At 28.3% G+C, this 16,608-nt stretch overlaps 2 protein-coding genes across 2 annotated transcripts in view; both read left to right on the forward strand.

Moving 5' to 3' along the window:
* LOC100199498 (nuclear envelope integral membrane protein 1) overlaps positions 1-16,608 on the forward strand; it is a 32,948-nt gene that overhangs the window by 13,371 nt on the left and 2,969 nt on the right. The window contains exons 6-8 of the mRNA XM_065810474.1: positions 2,202-2,331; positions 2,592-2,802; positions 3,683-3,865. Of these exons, the coding sequence (XP_065666546.1) occupies positions 2,202-2,331; positions 2,592-2,802; positions 3,683-3,865 (524 nt within the window). The remainder of the gene's footprint in view (positions 1-2,201; positions 2,332-2,591; positions 2,803-3,682; positions 3,866-16,608) is intronic.
* On the forward strand, positions 8,265-10,483 carry LOC136087524 (uncharacterized). The gene is made up of 3 exons (XM_065810472.1): positions 8,265-8,620; positions 8,715-9,924; positions 10,083-10,483. The coding sequence occupies exons 1-3, from the start codon at positions 8,325-8,327 to the stop codon at positions 10,398-10,400; spliced, it is 1,824 nt and encodes a 607-aa protein (XP_065666544.1). The 5' UTR covers positions 8,265-8,324; the 3' UTR covers positions 10,401-10,483.

Below are 16,608 nucleotides of genomic sequence, written 5' to 3' on the forward strand. Positions count from 1 at the left end.
TGAAACAGTATAGAGAATACAACATTACATTTAAGCATAAAACAGTATAGAGAATAAAATATTACATTTAAACATGAAACAGTATAGAGAATATTGCAATGGATTGGATATACAGTCTCCATGAAAGGTCAGTAGTGAAAGATAATCTGAGAAAATTTAATGTAGTGGACTCAGTTAGTCGCCTCAGTTATTCGCCACTTATTAATATAGTAATATCATTAATTTTGCAATAATTATTACTAGTAAACAATAAAGTTTGGGTTAAATTTACCAAGCCACAGCAGGCCCCAAACCGTCAGAAAAGAGATTACATTTAAAATTAGCTGCCTGTTCTAAACAATCAAAAAGTATTACTTTTTTGTCAAGATTGGAGTATATAGTTGTGTTATCAGCAAATGTGTCATCTGCCACTTCAAACAAAAAATTATTAAGATGATTATTAAGATGATCACTAGGATTCCAAGTTTTGTCCGTTGTCTTCTGCTGTGAAACAGCACACGACACCGGACAAAACTTGGAATCCTAGAGGTTACTGAAAATGAAGGAGAATGATCTGACAATGGTAAGAGTAGTTAGACAGAGGATTTTATTAGAATTTTTGAAAATTGGAACTTAAAACTATGACAGTAATGTTGTCCAGACCACAAGCCGTAGAAGATTGTATAAAAAATGATTTTAGCAACAAAGACTAGGGTGATTTGAATGTCTAACAATAGATTAACTAATTCTCTGAAAAAACAGAATGAGTGTGAGCGATAGATTTAAGAGATAAGTAGAGGAATAGTTCTTTGCAAGTAGTTTTGGTTGGGAGAGGTAATATCCTTATCCTTGGGAGAGGTAATAAGTTTAGACCCATGTATAAGAGATGGATTGTTAGACTTGTCTTTCCTAATGGCATTGTTAATTTTCGAAAGTCTCTAGATTCTAATTTCTGGGATAAATGAGATATTGTAATCTGTGAATAATGGGCCTCAGCATTAGACAAAAAAAGTATTCTTTTGCGTTGATTTTATTCAATGATAAAAAGTTATTTGTTTATAAGAGGGTTGTTTTTGTGGAAAAGATGAAAAGTAATATTAGAAATAACAGCTGGGCAATTAGGAGAAAACCATAAGGTAGAATTAATACTATCAAGTATGAATAAAACCTTTCATGCCAGTTAAATCCATGTGGTTACATAGGGGGTTATTAGCAGAGACAAAAACATCAGCCCAAGAACCTTTATAAAAAAATAAGGAAAAAAAATCCCAGTCAACTTAAAGGTAATATAAAAAAGTTAAGTAAGTTTCTTATGGTAATAGAAAAAAGACAATAGGATGAGTCTAAAAAGAAGTATGAGATAAAGATATTAGTAAAATCATAGCATGATCTAAACCATCCAAAAAAGAGCAAGAAAAAAATTGAGCACAAAACTTGGGTTAGAGACAAAACACAAATCAAGGTGTGAAGATAAGTGATTAGAGTTGTCTAGAAAACATTAAGTCGCTATTTGAGTAAGAGATTGGGGAAAAAAAAGTTTTGAGTTTTTGTGCCAGCAGGTAAGGGGTTGTCCACAAATTATGTCACCTAATTTTTGACCGTTTTTCACCTGCTCCCACATTTGTCACAACATTGTAACTCTTTAGTAGCAACTTCCATATGAGACTTCACAAAAGCAATAACCCCTTCCCCCTCCCTCTAAAGCGTTGGCGTAATTTATGGACAACCCCTAAGTTGTACTAGAGACAAGCCATTCAGTGTGAGTATCAACAAATTAAGAAAGTCCTACAAGTCAACAGGAAAGGAGGCAGTTTGTACTGGATTACATGCTACCAGTAGAAAGGTGATTATTAGGATCCTGATACTGATCTTACCTGACTTGTGATTCTTTTTACTTTCTAAATAAGCATATCATGAACCTCTTTATATTTTTTGCTTTAGCATAGCTTAGTTTAATTAAAATATTTTATTATAAAAAAACCATTTTTGTATGAATCCACTTTTATGTGGAGCACGTGTGCATATAAAAGCACTATAATGTTCTAAATGCACTAAATTCAAGATAATTTACTAAAAATATATGCATAAATTATGTTACACTTTTTTTATTTACTTTTTTTCCTAAAAGATTTCTCTTTTTTTTTATTTTTTTGTTTTTAAAATTCGTTATAAAAAAAAAGTAAAATATTTTCATAAAATTATTGAATAATGTTTTATTTTAGAAATACTTGACAGGTTTAATTGTTACCATTAGTGGTGCCGGAGTTTACTTCACGCAAAAGATTTTGGACAACGCATTTTATTTAATTACAAAGTTTCCATATCATGTTTTGACACTTAGTGCTGTGTCTGGTATGTGGTTTTGTTTTGTTTTATTTAGGAAGGTTGCTGAACAGCTATGAATTTGGTTTATTAGAATTTAAAACCTAAAAAGAAATGATAGCATTTTAAATAATATTTAATATTAAAACAAAAATATTTATAAAATCAAAAATCAAAATAAAAGTTTAAATTAAAAAATTTATAGAAGGAGCTTTATAAAAATATTCAATGAAATTGTTTTACAAAAAGTCGAATATTAAATTTTGCATTTAAGAGTTTTTCTTTTTTAGCAATGATAGCCCTTGCCATTCTCTACTACTATGGTCCACCCTCTAATGAACGTGCACTGAACCTGCTACAATGGTTTCTCCAGCTAACTGCAGTGTATCTTGTTTACCAGAGCAGTTACTGTAAAAAAGTCTCCATTACGTTTGTAACAATTTTGGTTGGTTCAAGTTTTGTGAATTTAAAGTCTATGCTTTGCAAAGGGTTTAGCAAAATGTGTGTTTTGAACATTTTTATTAAATAAATTTTGATATCATAGCAAACACAATAACAGAATAACTAAGTTGAGTGAGGTGAACTGAAACAACAGAATAACTAGCAGTGAGTGGTTAAATGTGATTAATAATAAAATTGCTTGTAGATCATTTAAATTTTTTTTGGAAAACATTGAGATTTTGCATCATTAACAAAGTTAGAGTTTTTGAATAATTAACAAAGTTAGAGTTACCATAATGCTATGTTCAGTATTCATATTGTAGATAATGGAAAATAGTTATCATAGTTCGTAAAGTAGATGTATTGTAGATAAAGTAGATGTATTGTAGATAAATTAGATGTATTGTAGATAAAGTAGATGTATTGTAGATAAAGTAGATGTATTGTAGATAAAGTAGATTTATTGTAGATAAAATAGATGTATTATAGATAAAGTAGATGTATTATAGATATAATTGGTGTTTAGCAGGTGACTTAAAAGCTTATCGTTATTTAATTTCTTATTATTATTGTTTTTTAAAATATTTAAACATGATAGTAAAACTTTAGTTTAAATAAATTAATCTGCTATTAATGTTTGTCCTGTTAAAAATATTGAAAAAAAAAGAAAGTTGATGCAAAATGTTAAAAAAAATAATTATTTAAAACTTTTCATTATTGATAGTTAGAATTTTTTTTTTTGTTATCTAATGCATATATTACTGTCTAAACATTTTCGAACAATTATACAAGTACTATGCATTTATTTTATCTTCATAATAGATATAATTTTTATATACATAATTATTATCTACATAGTAATAGATATAATAGACCCATAGTGTTAAACAACATAAAATATAAGAATAGTACTGTAATAGTATCAACTGTTTTTGTTTAGTTTGCCTCGAAAATATTGTTACCTACTGCACAGGGTTCCAAAACATCGTTTTCTTACATTAGAAGAATACGAAGCACAAGGAGTTTTAGAAACACAAAAGTCTTTGAAGGAATTGAGAATGTTTTGTTCAAGTCCAACATGCAATAGCTGGGATTTTGTTGCCAAACTTAAATATCCTAAAAGGTTTTTTTATTATTAATAAAGTTGTATTTTCTTTATTGCATGTCAGTAAAAATATTTATTGCATGTCAGTAAAATGTTTATCGCATGTCAGCAGAATGTTGTGTCTAAAAAATGTTTTCTAAAAAAATATTGTTTCTAGCAAAATGTATATAAGAAGTAGGGTGGTTCTAAATTTACAAGTTTTGAAAACATAACGGGAACCAGTCTTAAATTGTTCCATTATAGAAAAAAACCAGTATGAAATATTTGATTTTGAATAACATTTAAGGGTAGCTCATTAGTCCTTAATTTCTCTATTTTAACTCCATATTATGTCATTATTGACAAAAGAGCAAGACTATATCTGTCTTCTTTAAGGATTTAGTGTTAAAGATTTTTCTCAAATACAAAAAGGAAAGGGTTTATATTATTATTTATTCAAAAAATTATTTGACAAGAAATATAAAAATGTTACATCATAACAGTGCAGGGGTATTGGTATCACTTCACTTTTGGTTATCCAGTTATTTGTGTGCTTTTTTTACAATCAGGAAAGTTGCATCTATGCTCAGAGACAAACTGCAGGAGGAATTGAAGCTGATCTTCATCTTTTAATATCATTTTGTTATATTCTTGAATAAGAGCCACACCTTTTTTTGCACAATCATTAGTGACTGAAATGCTTTGGATGCATCGTATAGCTGCCTTAAAACATTCATTATCCTTCCATGTGCTGGGATCTCATCTAAGAACTTCTGATCAGGTTTTAGTTTTTGAAAGAACTATCTTGTGTTTATGGTCACAAAGTCAGCCAAGCACTTGTTTTCACAGTCTTCCCTCAGTTGGCGTTTAGGTGGCTCTTCATCTCCAACTTTGCTGAGTGAAACTACCATTTGTCTCTTCATATCATCTGGTACTTCTTGGTTGAAGAAAGCCAAGGCTACTAACTCCTCAGAGAGGTACCACAGATAACCAGAAATTTTTTTTAATGCTGTAGTAGCAATTTTCTTGTCTGGATAATCATATAACATCTTGAGAAGTCTCAGATCATTTCTTGGTGCTGATGTAGGAAATAATGCTTCTATCCAAGACTTTAAGTAAGCATTAACAGTGAAGGTACACATTGCATAAAGCCCCTGCTCTTCTTGTCTTGAGAGTTTAAACTGGGTGCGGAACATCCAAATTTTTAAAGAGTAAATGACTTAAGCCATCCATCTTGCTCTGTGCATAGCTCCAGGGGCTCGAAAATGGATTTCTCTTGAGAGAATATCACCAAGGAAAATTATTGAAATCTCCAGAAGCTCACTATAATCATCTCTAAGTTGCTTTTAGTTTTAAAGTACATTATGAGCTCAGTCCAAGAAATCAGCTTTCTGGTCTCCTATAAGTTGGAACAATTCTTTATTATCTACATCTCTCTGAAACTGGGACTTGTCAATGCTCTCCCATTGGGTCTGGAATCTCTTGAATAGCAATATGTCTCGGCCTTGAGTTGCTGTCATGAGAACTGAAGCTCCAATTACCACCTCCAAGATGTGATGACGGCATGCAAAATACAGTAGGTCCTTCTCAAATTTTGCTTCAATGAGAATGCATGCCCTATTTTTTTTTCCAGTATAAGAGGCTGTTGAGTCAAATGATATACCAATAACATTCTCAGTCAAGTCCCATTCCTCTAAAGCAGTAACAACAGCATTAGCTTGAGACTGTCCAGTTCCATTGGTTAGTTTTGCAACAGTAAGCAGTTGCTTAACACCTGAACCAAATACTATAATAGGCAGTCTATCAACATAAATATTTGATGTCAAATTTTGTATCAGTTTGCCATCCCAGTGAACTACCAATGGAACATCTGTTTTGAATTTAGTTTTCAGTTTATCAGCAATCTTAACATGGTGTTTTATGCACTCTTTATATATTGAGGATCTATTTACATTAAGTGTCTGTACATCTTGTCCAAGTGCTCTAGATGTTTCTGTCAACACAAACACTGCATTTCTGTCAGAAACTTTAGACCTATCTAAGACCATTGCGAATGCAGCAGTGACTATGTTTCTTGTTGCCCTTCTTGGCTTCTTTGGATTTGGAGATATAGAATCCTCACATATTTCCTCACTACTACTACTGTCAGATGTTTCTAACTGGGCGAAGGCAGAAGATGTGGATATCTCTACTTCATTTTTCTGCCTGCATTTTTGTTCCAAGATTTTTCTTTGTTTAAGGCGTGTTTCTTTGTCTGCAAGGATTTTATCAATTGATCCCATAACTCCTATTCATCCATGCTCCCTTTGTGCAAGGAGAAAATTATAGTCTTCTTCATTTCTAATTTCAGTAAGAGCACTTGCACTTGCAATATTAAACAGATTTTTCAGATCTTCTTTCAAAGCTTTTTCTTTTACAGTTTGGGGTTTAGATTGTCTAAATCGATTTTTCTTGAGGAGAGCATATTGCTGGTAAAATTTCTCAAATTTCTCAATGATCTTGTTCTTATGACCCATAGGAATACTATCTCTATTCCAAAATTGGGCAATTTTTTCAATCACTGCAGTTGATGATTCTCTAATTGTCAAATATTTCTTTTTATGAAGATGTAAAAGGTAGCTGAGAACATCTCCTTTTGATGGTAATTTAGCACCTTTTATGTCATCTTTATGTCAAAGGGGAAATACATCAGAGTCTTCTTTGACATTTTGTAACTATAATCTATAATAATCTAGAAAAAAAAGATTATAAAGTATGTAGGCTCTAAAAAATATTATGGTTGCTTAGTTTTTTAAAATTAAAAAATTAATGCAAAAACAATAGATATTGATTTCAATGTTGACATATTTGGATTCACCCAGAGACATTAGAATGTCTCTAATGTCACTGGATTCACCATCTTTTAAGAAATATAATAGTATCACAATATTTTTTTACATAAAAATTAAAAAATTCACCCTGTATTTGATAAATATGAAAAAAGATAATAGTCATGAGCAACATCTAAATAATTTTCAATCTTTAAGATTTTTCACACAGAACATTTTTTTCCTTAAAGGAACAAAATTTAATTGGTTTCCATAAAAAATCTTAATTTTTTAAATTTGCTACATAGACAAGAACCACCTTAATAAGTAGTAAAATATATATATATATATATATATTTATATATATATATATATATATATATATATATATATATATATATATATATATATATATATATATATATATATATATATATATATATATATATATATCCTTTTACTATATCTATCCCTTTATGCTTTAAAAAATTTTATTTATCTAGTTTCTTTTCTTGCTCATCAATATATGAAACAATATCATCATTCATATTATCATCAATAATATGATAATATGAAATCTTTATGTTTTCCCAACTCATACAACTTACAGTTTTCGTCTTCTGACATTTTCTTTCTCTTGAACAATATTCTTTGTTCTCATGGTAACTCCTAACTTAAATAGCAGTTACTTGCAGCCTTTTCAGGAGTGAATTAGTTTTTTAAGAAACAAAAAAAAGTGCACAAAAAAAACCAAAAAGAGTTGTTAATTAATAAAACAAATTAAATGAATTAGGTTTAGGCTTATTTTTCAATTTGTTTATTTATGAATTTATTTCTTTTTTATTTAAAAAAAAAAGACAACTTCTTTTTTAATATACCTAGCCCTGTTTTAGCAAATACTAGTGGCCTCTGGACTACAGTCCATTAACTTTGGGTAAATAAATATATATATATATATATATATATATATATATAAAAGTGTTTGAGGTCAACAAAAAATTGCCCACATCGTTTCTATGTTTTATAGTAAGACCTTTTTATCAAATTTTTTTTGCCAAGCTCTAAAAGATTAAGGTTGGCAAATTATTGCCAACCTTATTTTTCTTAATTTCGAGGGTTGTGTATGTATGTGTATTAGGGTGGTTCAAAAATAGGTCATGTCAAAAATTTGAAAAGAGCCCTTGCTTATGATCTGCCTTGACCCCAAAATTGTACTTAGAATTTTTTACAAAAATTTTTTTGATCATTGGAAAGGTTCCCACAGAGGGCAAAAGGGTCAATTTTTGCCCCATTTTAATGAAAACTTTACCCCGCTTGTGGGACCCTTAAACTTCAACCATTAAAAAAAAAAAACTATCCAATAACATGGTAATGAGTTATACAACTTATGTTTAAGGGACTCTTTTCAAAAATAAACATTCAAAGAATTTCATTTTTTCAGCAAAAAGCGGGTTTTTAGTGGGAATTTTCAAAATATCTTACATTTCAATTTTTTTGTATAATTTAATATTTGAAAACATAACTTTTTTTGCTGAACAATTTTTGTTTTGAATAAAGAATAAAAAAGATTTTAAATAAAATAAAAAATAAAAATTTCATTTTTAAAATTAAAATATAATTTTATTATTTCATCTAATATACTTATATGTAAACATTTAATTTTAGACTAACATAAAATATTAATAATTTATATGATGCCACCCAAAAAGAAAATTGAAAGAGTTGATGATACTTTTTTAGTGGGAAAAAGAAATTGTACTATTCCTAACAATAAATTTGCAACTACACAAGAAATTCTTCAATACTACAACTTTCTGAGAAAATCTAAACCTGAAGTTAAACTGAGTTTTATTGTAGGATGTCCAAACAAAAGTGGATCATTCTCACCAAATTGTCCTACCAGTCAGTTACATTGCTGCATAATATCTAAACTTGTAGTTCCATGGACACGTGGTGGATTTGAAGTAATTACAACTCAGAAGCTAAGGTAATGATAGATCAAACTGTATAACCTTATCAAAACACTAAAATATATTTTTAAGTTTTTATAAGCATTTAATAATAATAATTTCATTTTATAGGATCAAGGTCACAAAAATGGTGAAAGACTGGATGAAGCTGAAAAGCCTAAGCAAAAGAAACAACGCTGCTGAAGTTAAAAAAAGAAAGAACTTTAAAGAAAATATGAAAAAGGTTTTCTGGATTGGAGAAAACCCACTAAATATGATTGAAAAAATAAGAAAAGATAGGTTGAGAAACCAAAATGACAAAGAGGAAGACATAGCTTTTCTTAAAGACCAATTAGAGGAAAGGAAAGGAAAGTTAGGGGGATTGGATAAGAGATTTCAATATTCATTAAAAAGAAAGTATAAATCTAAATGGAGTTATAATAAATTAAACAATGTATCAGATACTGATTCTGAAAATTCATTAAGTTCTTTTAATACCAATAAAAGCAATTCAAGTGATAGTGAATTTGAAATTGAGTCATATATTGATCCTACAAATTCTGTCAACATACCAAAGGATATCTTGCACCGTACTGCTCACACAGCAGTTGGAGAGGGTTTAACTCCACATCAACATACAGCAATTCTTAGCAGTATTATTGTCAATTCTGGAGGATGCATGTCTGAGTTTGTATGCTCTAAATCTTCATCATACAGAGCAGCAGAGAATGCTGTGGTAATGGGTGCAAATGAAATCAGAGACCATATAAAAAGCATTTCTAAATCTTCAAATTCTCTGATAACAATTCATTTTGATGGAAAAATTGTGAAAGAACTTACTGAAGGAAAACAGTTTTCAAAAGATAGGTTAGCTGTTCTTGCTAGGATTAAAGGACAAACCGAGTTACTTGGAATTCCAGTAATCGACTCAGGTTCTGGAGAACACCAAAAAGAAGCTATAGAAGAACTTATTTCTAACTTTGGATTAGAGGATAAAGTTCAGTGTCTTTGCTTTGATACCACTAGCGCCAACACAGGTAAAGCAAAAGGAGCTTGTAGCAGAATCATTGTGCACTTACAGCGCCCTATGTTATTAACTGCATGTCGACACCATATTGTTGAGCGTCATGTTACCCATTTTTGGGAGCTTTATCCAAGTAGCCATACTTCAGGACCAGAAAACAAATTATTTAAACTTCTGAAGAACCATTGGAATGATCTAGATACTGAAAATCAAGATTTAAAAAGATTATCAACTCCTGTTGATTCCTGGATTAATGAACAAAGGCTGAGTGCTATTCAATTTTGCAGATATATAATTAGCACTAAAGTTTTTAAGAAGGTGAGTAATAATAGCTTTATAAATTAATTTAAAATCTAATTATCTCTTCTTGCTTCCAAAAAATAGTATAGTAAAGTAGTACTTCGCATATAATTTTCCAGTTTTACAAATTTGTAGTAATTTAAGTTATTATAACTTAGGAAAAAAAATTTGTTTAGGATGGAAAGTTTCGTAAAGATTATCAAGAATTGGCTGAACTTACATTGATGGTACTGTCACACACTGACAGGTTTAAACTTCACAATCCTGGAGCTGTTCATCATGCCAGATTCATGGCTAAAAGTTTATTTTACCTAAAACTGTTTCTACTTATGGAAAAAATCCCTGAAATCAATGAAGAGAGCAAGGATGAAATCACTGAAATGACAAAGTTTCTTTCCATTTTTTACACTGAATGGTTTCTTAGAGCGGAGCTAAGATTAACTGCTCCAACGCAGGTACACGGTGTGAATAATTGTTTTAAAATAAAGATATAATTTTGAATAAATACAAAAAGTAGGTATATTATTTATTTTTAAATTAAACATTGAAAAATCTAACCCTTAACTATTAGGATATGAAAGCATACTGGCAGATGAAAAGGTTTGAGGAATTGAATAAAGCTGGAGCTCAAGCTGTTTCTGAATCCATTATGCGACATACTTGGTACCTTGACCCATATTTAGTCATTATAGCAATTGCAGATCAGAAATGTAAAGAACGTAGCAACATGGCTAAGAGACTATTTGGTCTGAAACGACCCTCTATAGAGGAGTATTCCTTAGAAAGACAGGTGTTGGATAAAGACATTCTGAAAAACTTAAACTTTTCACAGGATGAGCCTCCCAGTTTAGTTCCACTAGTTACAGAGAAGTCCTGGCTTATATTTGACATGCTTGGTCATGGAAAAGCTGAGGTTCAATGGATGAAGCTTCCTGCAGAGTATTGGATTTTAAATGATTTCTATCAGCCATCATGAATCTTGATGTTGTGAATGATTGTTCAGAAAGAACAGTCAAATTAGTTCAACAACTTGTTAATAAAGCACATTCAGAAGAGAAAAGGCAAGATAAGTTTCTTTTTACTCATGTGTACAAGCGAAATCGAAATGGTAGAAAAAAGTCGGATCATGCCAAAACTGCACTCAATAGTATTATTTAATATCTACTTTTTGAAACACTTGTAAATGTTTGGTTTTTATTTTTGAAACACTTGTAAATGTTTGGTTTTTGTTTTGTATTGGTAAAGTTTTTTTTTTATTGTATTCAAACAAATACTTATTTTTTTAAAAAAAACATTTTATGTTTTGATGATTTTCAATGTTTTATAATTCTTCTGAAAGTTACTTAAAAAACTATTTATGAAAAGAGCCCCTTAAACTTAAGTTGTATAACTCATTACCATGTTATTGGATAATTTTTTTTCAAAATTGGTTAAAATTTAAGGGTCCCACAAGCGGGGTAAAGTTTTTCTTAAAACGGGGCAAAAATTGACCCTTTTGCCCTTTGTGGGGACCTTTCCGATGATCAAAAAAATCTTTGTAAAAAATTTTAAGTACTATTTTGGGGTCAAGGCAGATCATAAGCTAGGGCTCAAAAATAGGTTATGTCAAATTTTTGACATAACCTATTTTTGAACCACCCTAATGTGTATATATATATATATATATATATATATATATATATATATATATATATATATATATATATATATATATATTTATATATATACATTTATATATATATATACATATATATATATATTTTTATATATATATATATCTATATTTATATATATCTATATTTATATATATATATATATCTATATTTATATATATATATATCTATATATATATATATATCTATCTATATATATATATATATATATATATATATATATATATATATATATATATATATATATATATATGTATATATGTATATATATATATATATATATATATATATATATATATATATATATATATTTTACTACTTATTAAGGTGGTTCTTGTCTATTTAGCAAATTTAAAAAATTAAGATTTTTTATGGGAACCAGTTAAATTTTGTTCCTTTAAGGAAAAAAATGTATTCAAAAAAATAACCCTACCACAAGTGATGAGTCAATTAAAGGAAAAAAAATTAGGAAGCAAGGAACCAATAGGACTTTTTATTCCAGGGGTTGCAAGGGATTAAATATGGCCCTGAGTAAGTTAATGGTCTGCCTAATTATAATAGCTAAATCTACAGATTTTGAAACTTGCTTTCTTAGGTGAAGTATTTTACTTTAATATAAGATATCTTCACTTTAAGATATTCTTCTTTAAAAGAGTGGAAAATATATAGTTAAAAATAACTTTTCATGTTTCGCTCATCAGTTTCTCCTTCTTATTTTTTAATTCTTTACCATTCTTAAACCTCAAAAAAAATCTTTAAAAACTAGTGTAGTTTTTAAAGATTTCTAAAATGGTAGTGCATTTGAGTATTTTGTGGTTTTCTATTAAAGTATATTGGTTTTTATTATTTTATATTATCATTTATATTTAATTCTATTATTTTTTGTTATTTTTGTTAAAATTTTCATTTATATTTTATTCTATATATTTATCTTATTTTTATATATATATTTATTTTTCTTTTGTTATATTATTTGGTATTGAGTTCACATCTCTTAATGTCCAAGCGTAAATCGCAGGGTAAAGCATAAGTGGCAATGATGTTTATTTGACAAAGATAAGTTAGGTATTGGTATTACTAGGTATTGGTATCACTAGGTATTAGGTATTCAAAACAAAAATTCTTTTGACTTTTAATGTAATGTTTTTACTTAACTTCTTGTTTTATTCTTTAAAGTATGAATTTAATATTTAATTGGAAGATGAATCAATGAATTGGAATAGTTGTAACCTTTTTTTATTGATATTACTTTTGTTTAACAAATTATCCGAGGTGTTTAGCTTGATCTAGTGTGGCTTTTATGATTTGGTTTGACATATTCAACTTTTTTTGTATGAAAAAAAAGAAAAAATTTATACCAAAAATATTATACTTGTTTAGTGATTTCCTTTCCAAATTTATAAGTCATTAAGCACAATGGAATTTTTAAATATATACTTATAAAACAAAAATTATTTTAAATGTACAGCCGAATATGAATTTTCTGTTGCTAAAAAATACGAAAATAAGTTTGATTAATCCACTTAATTTATCAAAATCTATAAGTTTTTGCTGTGAAAATAATAGTTAATTAGTCACAGTGTAGTAGTGGTCAAGTACTTGATTTGTAAGTGAGGAGTTTTGAATTCAATCCCCACCATGCCCAAAGTAGAATGCGACAACAAGGTAGTTTTTTTAATTATTGTTACAAAATTCCCTCAGAGAGTTGAGAGATTTTGTAACAATGATTAAAAAAAAGCTGTAGTTGCACTTGCAGCTTTAAAATGATGAGTACAGAAAGAAATTTTAAATACAAGGTTAGGGTTCAGACTATTGTAATTGTAATGAAAACAATAACAGAAACAATTACTATTGTTATTGTATTAGTTTTTATAAACTTTAACAATATCTATGATTTACAATTTTGTAATCTTGTAATACAATAGCAATAAATATTGCATTGTAACTCATTTTTATAATACAATAACAATATCTAAAGAAATATTATTTTAATGTTCCAACACAATAACAGGAAATGTTGTATTGTAATTCATTTTTATAATACAACAACAATAATTAAAAAAAAACAACAAGTTATTATCATGTTAAAAATTAAAAATGTTTTACTAGTCCAGTCGATGTGCCATGTAATCTTGAAAAAAAGGTGTTACTAAAATTTTATGATTTATACTAGTAATATTTGATATACTGAATAAAATAATTTATCAATGCTATTTTGCATATTAGTAGGGCTGTCATCAGATAGGCAATATTATGCAGACATTTAGAGTTTAGAAATACAAACCAAAATAGGCTTGCCTGTACAGTTTTTGGTGCAATTGCCCCCCGTTTTGAAACAATTGTTCTTTGTTCTTGCGCAAATTTTGTTACAAAAATCAAGAACAATATTTATTTGGTATTTTAAACTGCCTCATTTTTCAAAAATGACGCCCCTATAAAATTTGAAATAGAAATACAATACTATACTCTAATATAATACTATACACTACAATAGTAATTGTATTGTTTTTTATCAAAACAATACAATGGTTATTGTAATTGTTTTTCATCACACCAAAACAGCACCAATAAATGTTTTTATTACTTCTCTGGTATTGCAATGCAATATTTTTGTATTGTATTGCGTTATTGTATTTAATTTTTACAGTTACGATTCAATAGTTCATACCCTAAATAAGGCCAATTGACACATTGTTCACTCAAGCGCAACATTTACTCAAAATAATAAAATTAACACATAAGACAGGCAGACATGAGACAACTTAAAAAGGGTAGAAAAAGGAGCACACACATATAATTATTGTTACAAACAAGAACTTTTTAGATTATAATATAGCATAATTAAATTACGGTACATTTGATAAAACCATAATGTGTAATATACTTGATATTTGCAGTAACAAATAGAATTAGCCTCATCAATAATTATTTTCAGTTTACTTGTATATTTTGATCTGGTGATACACATTTGTGACTTTTATTATTATTTGTAAGTTAAACAAAGACTGTGAAATAAGTGCTCATAAAGTTTTTAAGGTTTGGTGTTTGATACCTTAATTTGAAATGGGACGTGGTAAGCGTTTAACGAATGAAGTATTAGCAGTAATCAAAGCATGTAAAGATACAGGCTTATCTAATCGGGAAATTGCAAAGAAAATTAAAAGATCTACAAAAGTGGTTAATAATTACTTCAAGATTGGCATTAGTTATGTAGCTTATAAGGAAAGTGGTGGCAAATGTAAAGTTGATATACGTACTAAATGAGTTATTGTACGTTGTGCTGCTGCTCAGCACATGACTGCATCTCAAATTGGTGCTGATTTACAATTACTGTATCTGTTCAACGTGTGGGACAATTCTTACATGAAGATCCAAACACAGTTTAAAAAAAGCGTAAACCAAAACCAAAACTTACAGCTGGTCATAAAGAAGTTAGATTACAATTTGAAAAAGAACACATGTCTTGGCAGGAAGAGTGGTATCAAGTTCTCTTTAGTGATGAAAAAAAGTTTAATCTAGATGGTCCTGATGGCTATCCATGTTACTGGCACGATCATCAAAAAGAAAAAGAAACTCAAATGAGTCGTAACTTTGGTGGTGGAACTGTTATGGTTTGGGGGCTTTTTCTTTTGCTGGAAAACTCCCACTGGCATGGATTTCAACAAAAATGAACTCACAGGACTATATTGACTTATTAGAAATTAGTTTGCTTGAACATGGTGAGGAATTGATGGGTGAAAATTTCACTTTTCAACAAGATAATGCTGCTATCCATAATTCAATGCTTACAAAAGCTTGGTTTAGAGAAAAAATATTCACGTAATAGAATGGCCTGCATGTAGTCCAGGTCTTAACCCAATTGAAAATCTATGGGGAATAGTTTCTAGAAAGTTTTATGAAAATGGTAAGCAATTTGAATCCACTTTGGAACTGAAAATTCGTATCAGAGAAGCTGGGAATGAAATATCTATAGAAACTATCCAAAATCTTGTGACTTGTATGTCAAGTCGCATATTTGAAGTCATTAAAAAATCAGTAAGTAATACTAAATATTAAATAAGCATAAAAACAAAATATTTTCTGCATTTTCTTGTATATAGCGTAAATGAGACTAATTCTATTTTCTCCACAAATTGAATAATTTTATTTTTTTTCTGTTTGTAATTCGTTAAACATACCAATTTATAAACTTTTTAGTTGTAATAGAAGATGATAAGATTTAGATGATAAAGTAGATTTAATAATTGTTTCACTGCCATTTTTTTAAAATTAGAACAAAAAATAAAGGTGAGGCTGATTCTATTTTCTCCGTTGTATTCATTTATTTAACCAAATTTTAAAAACTACAAATTTATTTATATTTTTACAAATCAGATTAGGTGTCACTCATAGTTAAAAACTAGTCAAAAGAGTGACACCTAAATAAAATAAACTAAAAATAAAATCAACAACAACAATATTAAATAATACAAAACATATATAAACATAATTAAAAAAAAGATGATAAAAATATAAAATACACCTAATAATTTTAATAATACAGTTAAAATAATGTGATAATAATATGTAATAACACAATATATAATAACAATGATAGAGTTTACATAACAATAACAGTAATATAATAGAGAATAATATTAGTAATAATTATAATAATAATAAAATATAGTAATAATAAATTATAGTAATAATAAAAATAACAAAAAAAAAAAACAATAAAGGAATAATAATAACAAACACAATACAACAAAGAATCTTCCTTATTTTACAAATATAGTTTAGTTATTTTTATTTAATATGCAAGTTTTTTTTCTTTCTTCGTCTTTTTTATTTACATACTTTTATTCTTTTCCTTTTTTATTTGATTTTTAGTTGTTATTTTTCTTATTTGGTTTTTTCTTTACTTCCCTATACCCTATTCTTTTACTTTCTTTTCTTTAAAGTTTTTTTCGTTTAATTATTTTTCTTTACCTGTCTTTTTCTTGTTTTTATTTTTACTTGATTTAATTATTTAATTTCTTTTACATTA

Source organism: Hydra vulgaris, chromosome 11, assembly GCF_038396675.1.
Source record: "Hydra vulgaris chromosome 11, alternate assembly HydraT2T_AEP".
NCBI classification, from domain to species: Eukaryota; Metazoa; Cnidaria; class Hydrozoa; order Anthoathecata; family Hydridae; genus Hydra; species Hydra vulgaris.

Bases quoted from the DNA above. Each gene is read 5' to 3' on its own strand.
- LOC136087524 (XM_065810472.1), top strand. From the start codon at position 8,325: ATGATGCCACCCAAAAAGAAAATTGAAAGAGTTGATGATACTTTTTTA. The intron at 8,621-8,714 runs GTAATGATAGAT...TTCATTTTATAG, and splicing joins ATTACAACTCAGAAGCTAAG to GATCAAGGTCACAAAAATGG. The intron at 9,925-10,082 runs GTGAGTAATAAT...AAATTTGTTTAG, and splicing joins GCACTAAAGTTTTTAAGAAG to GATGGAAAGTTTCGTAAAGA.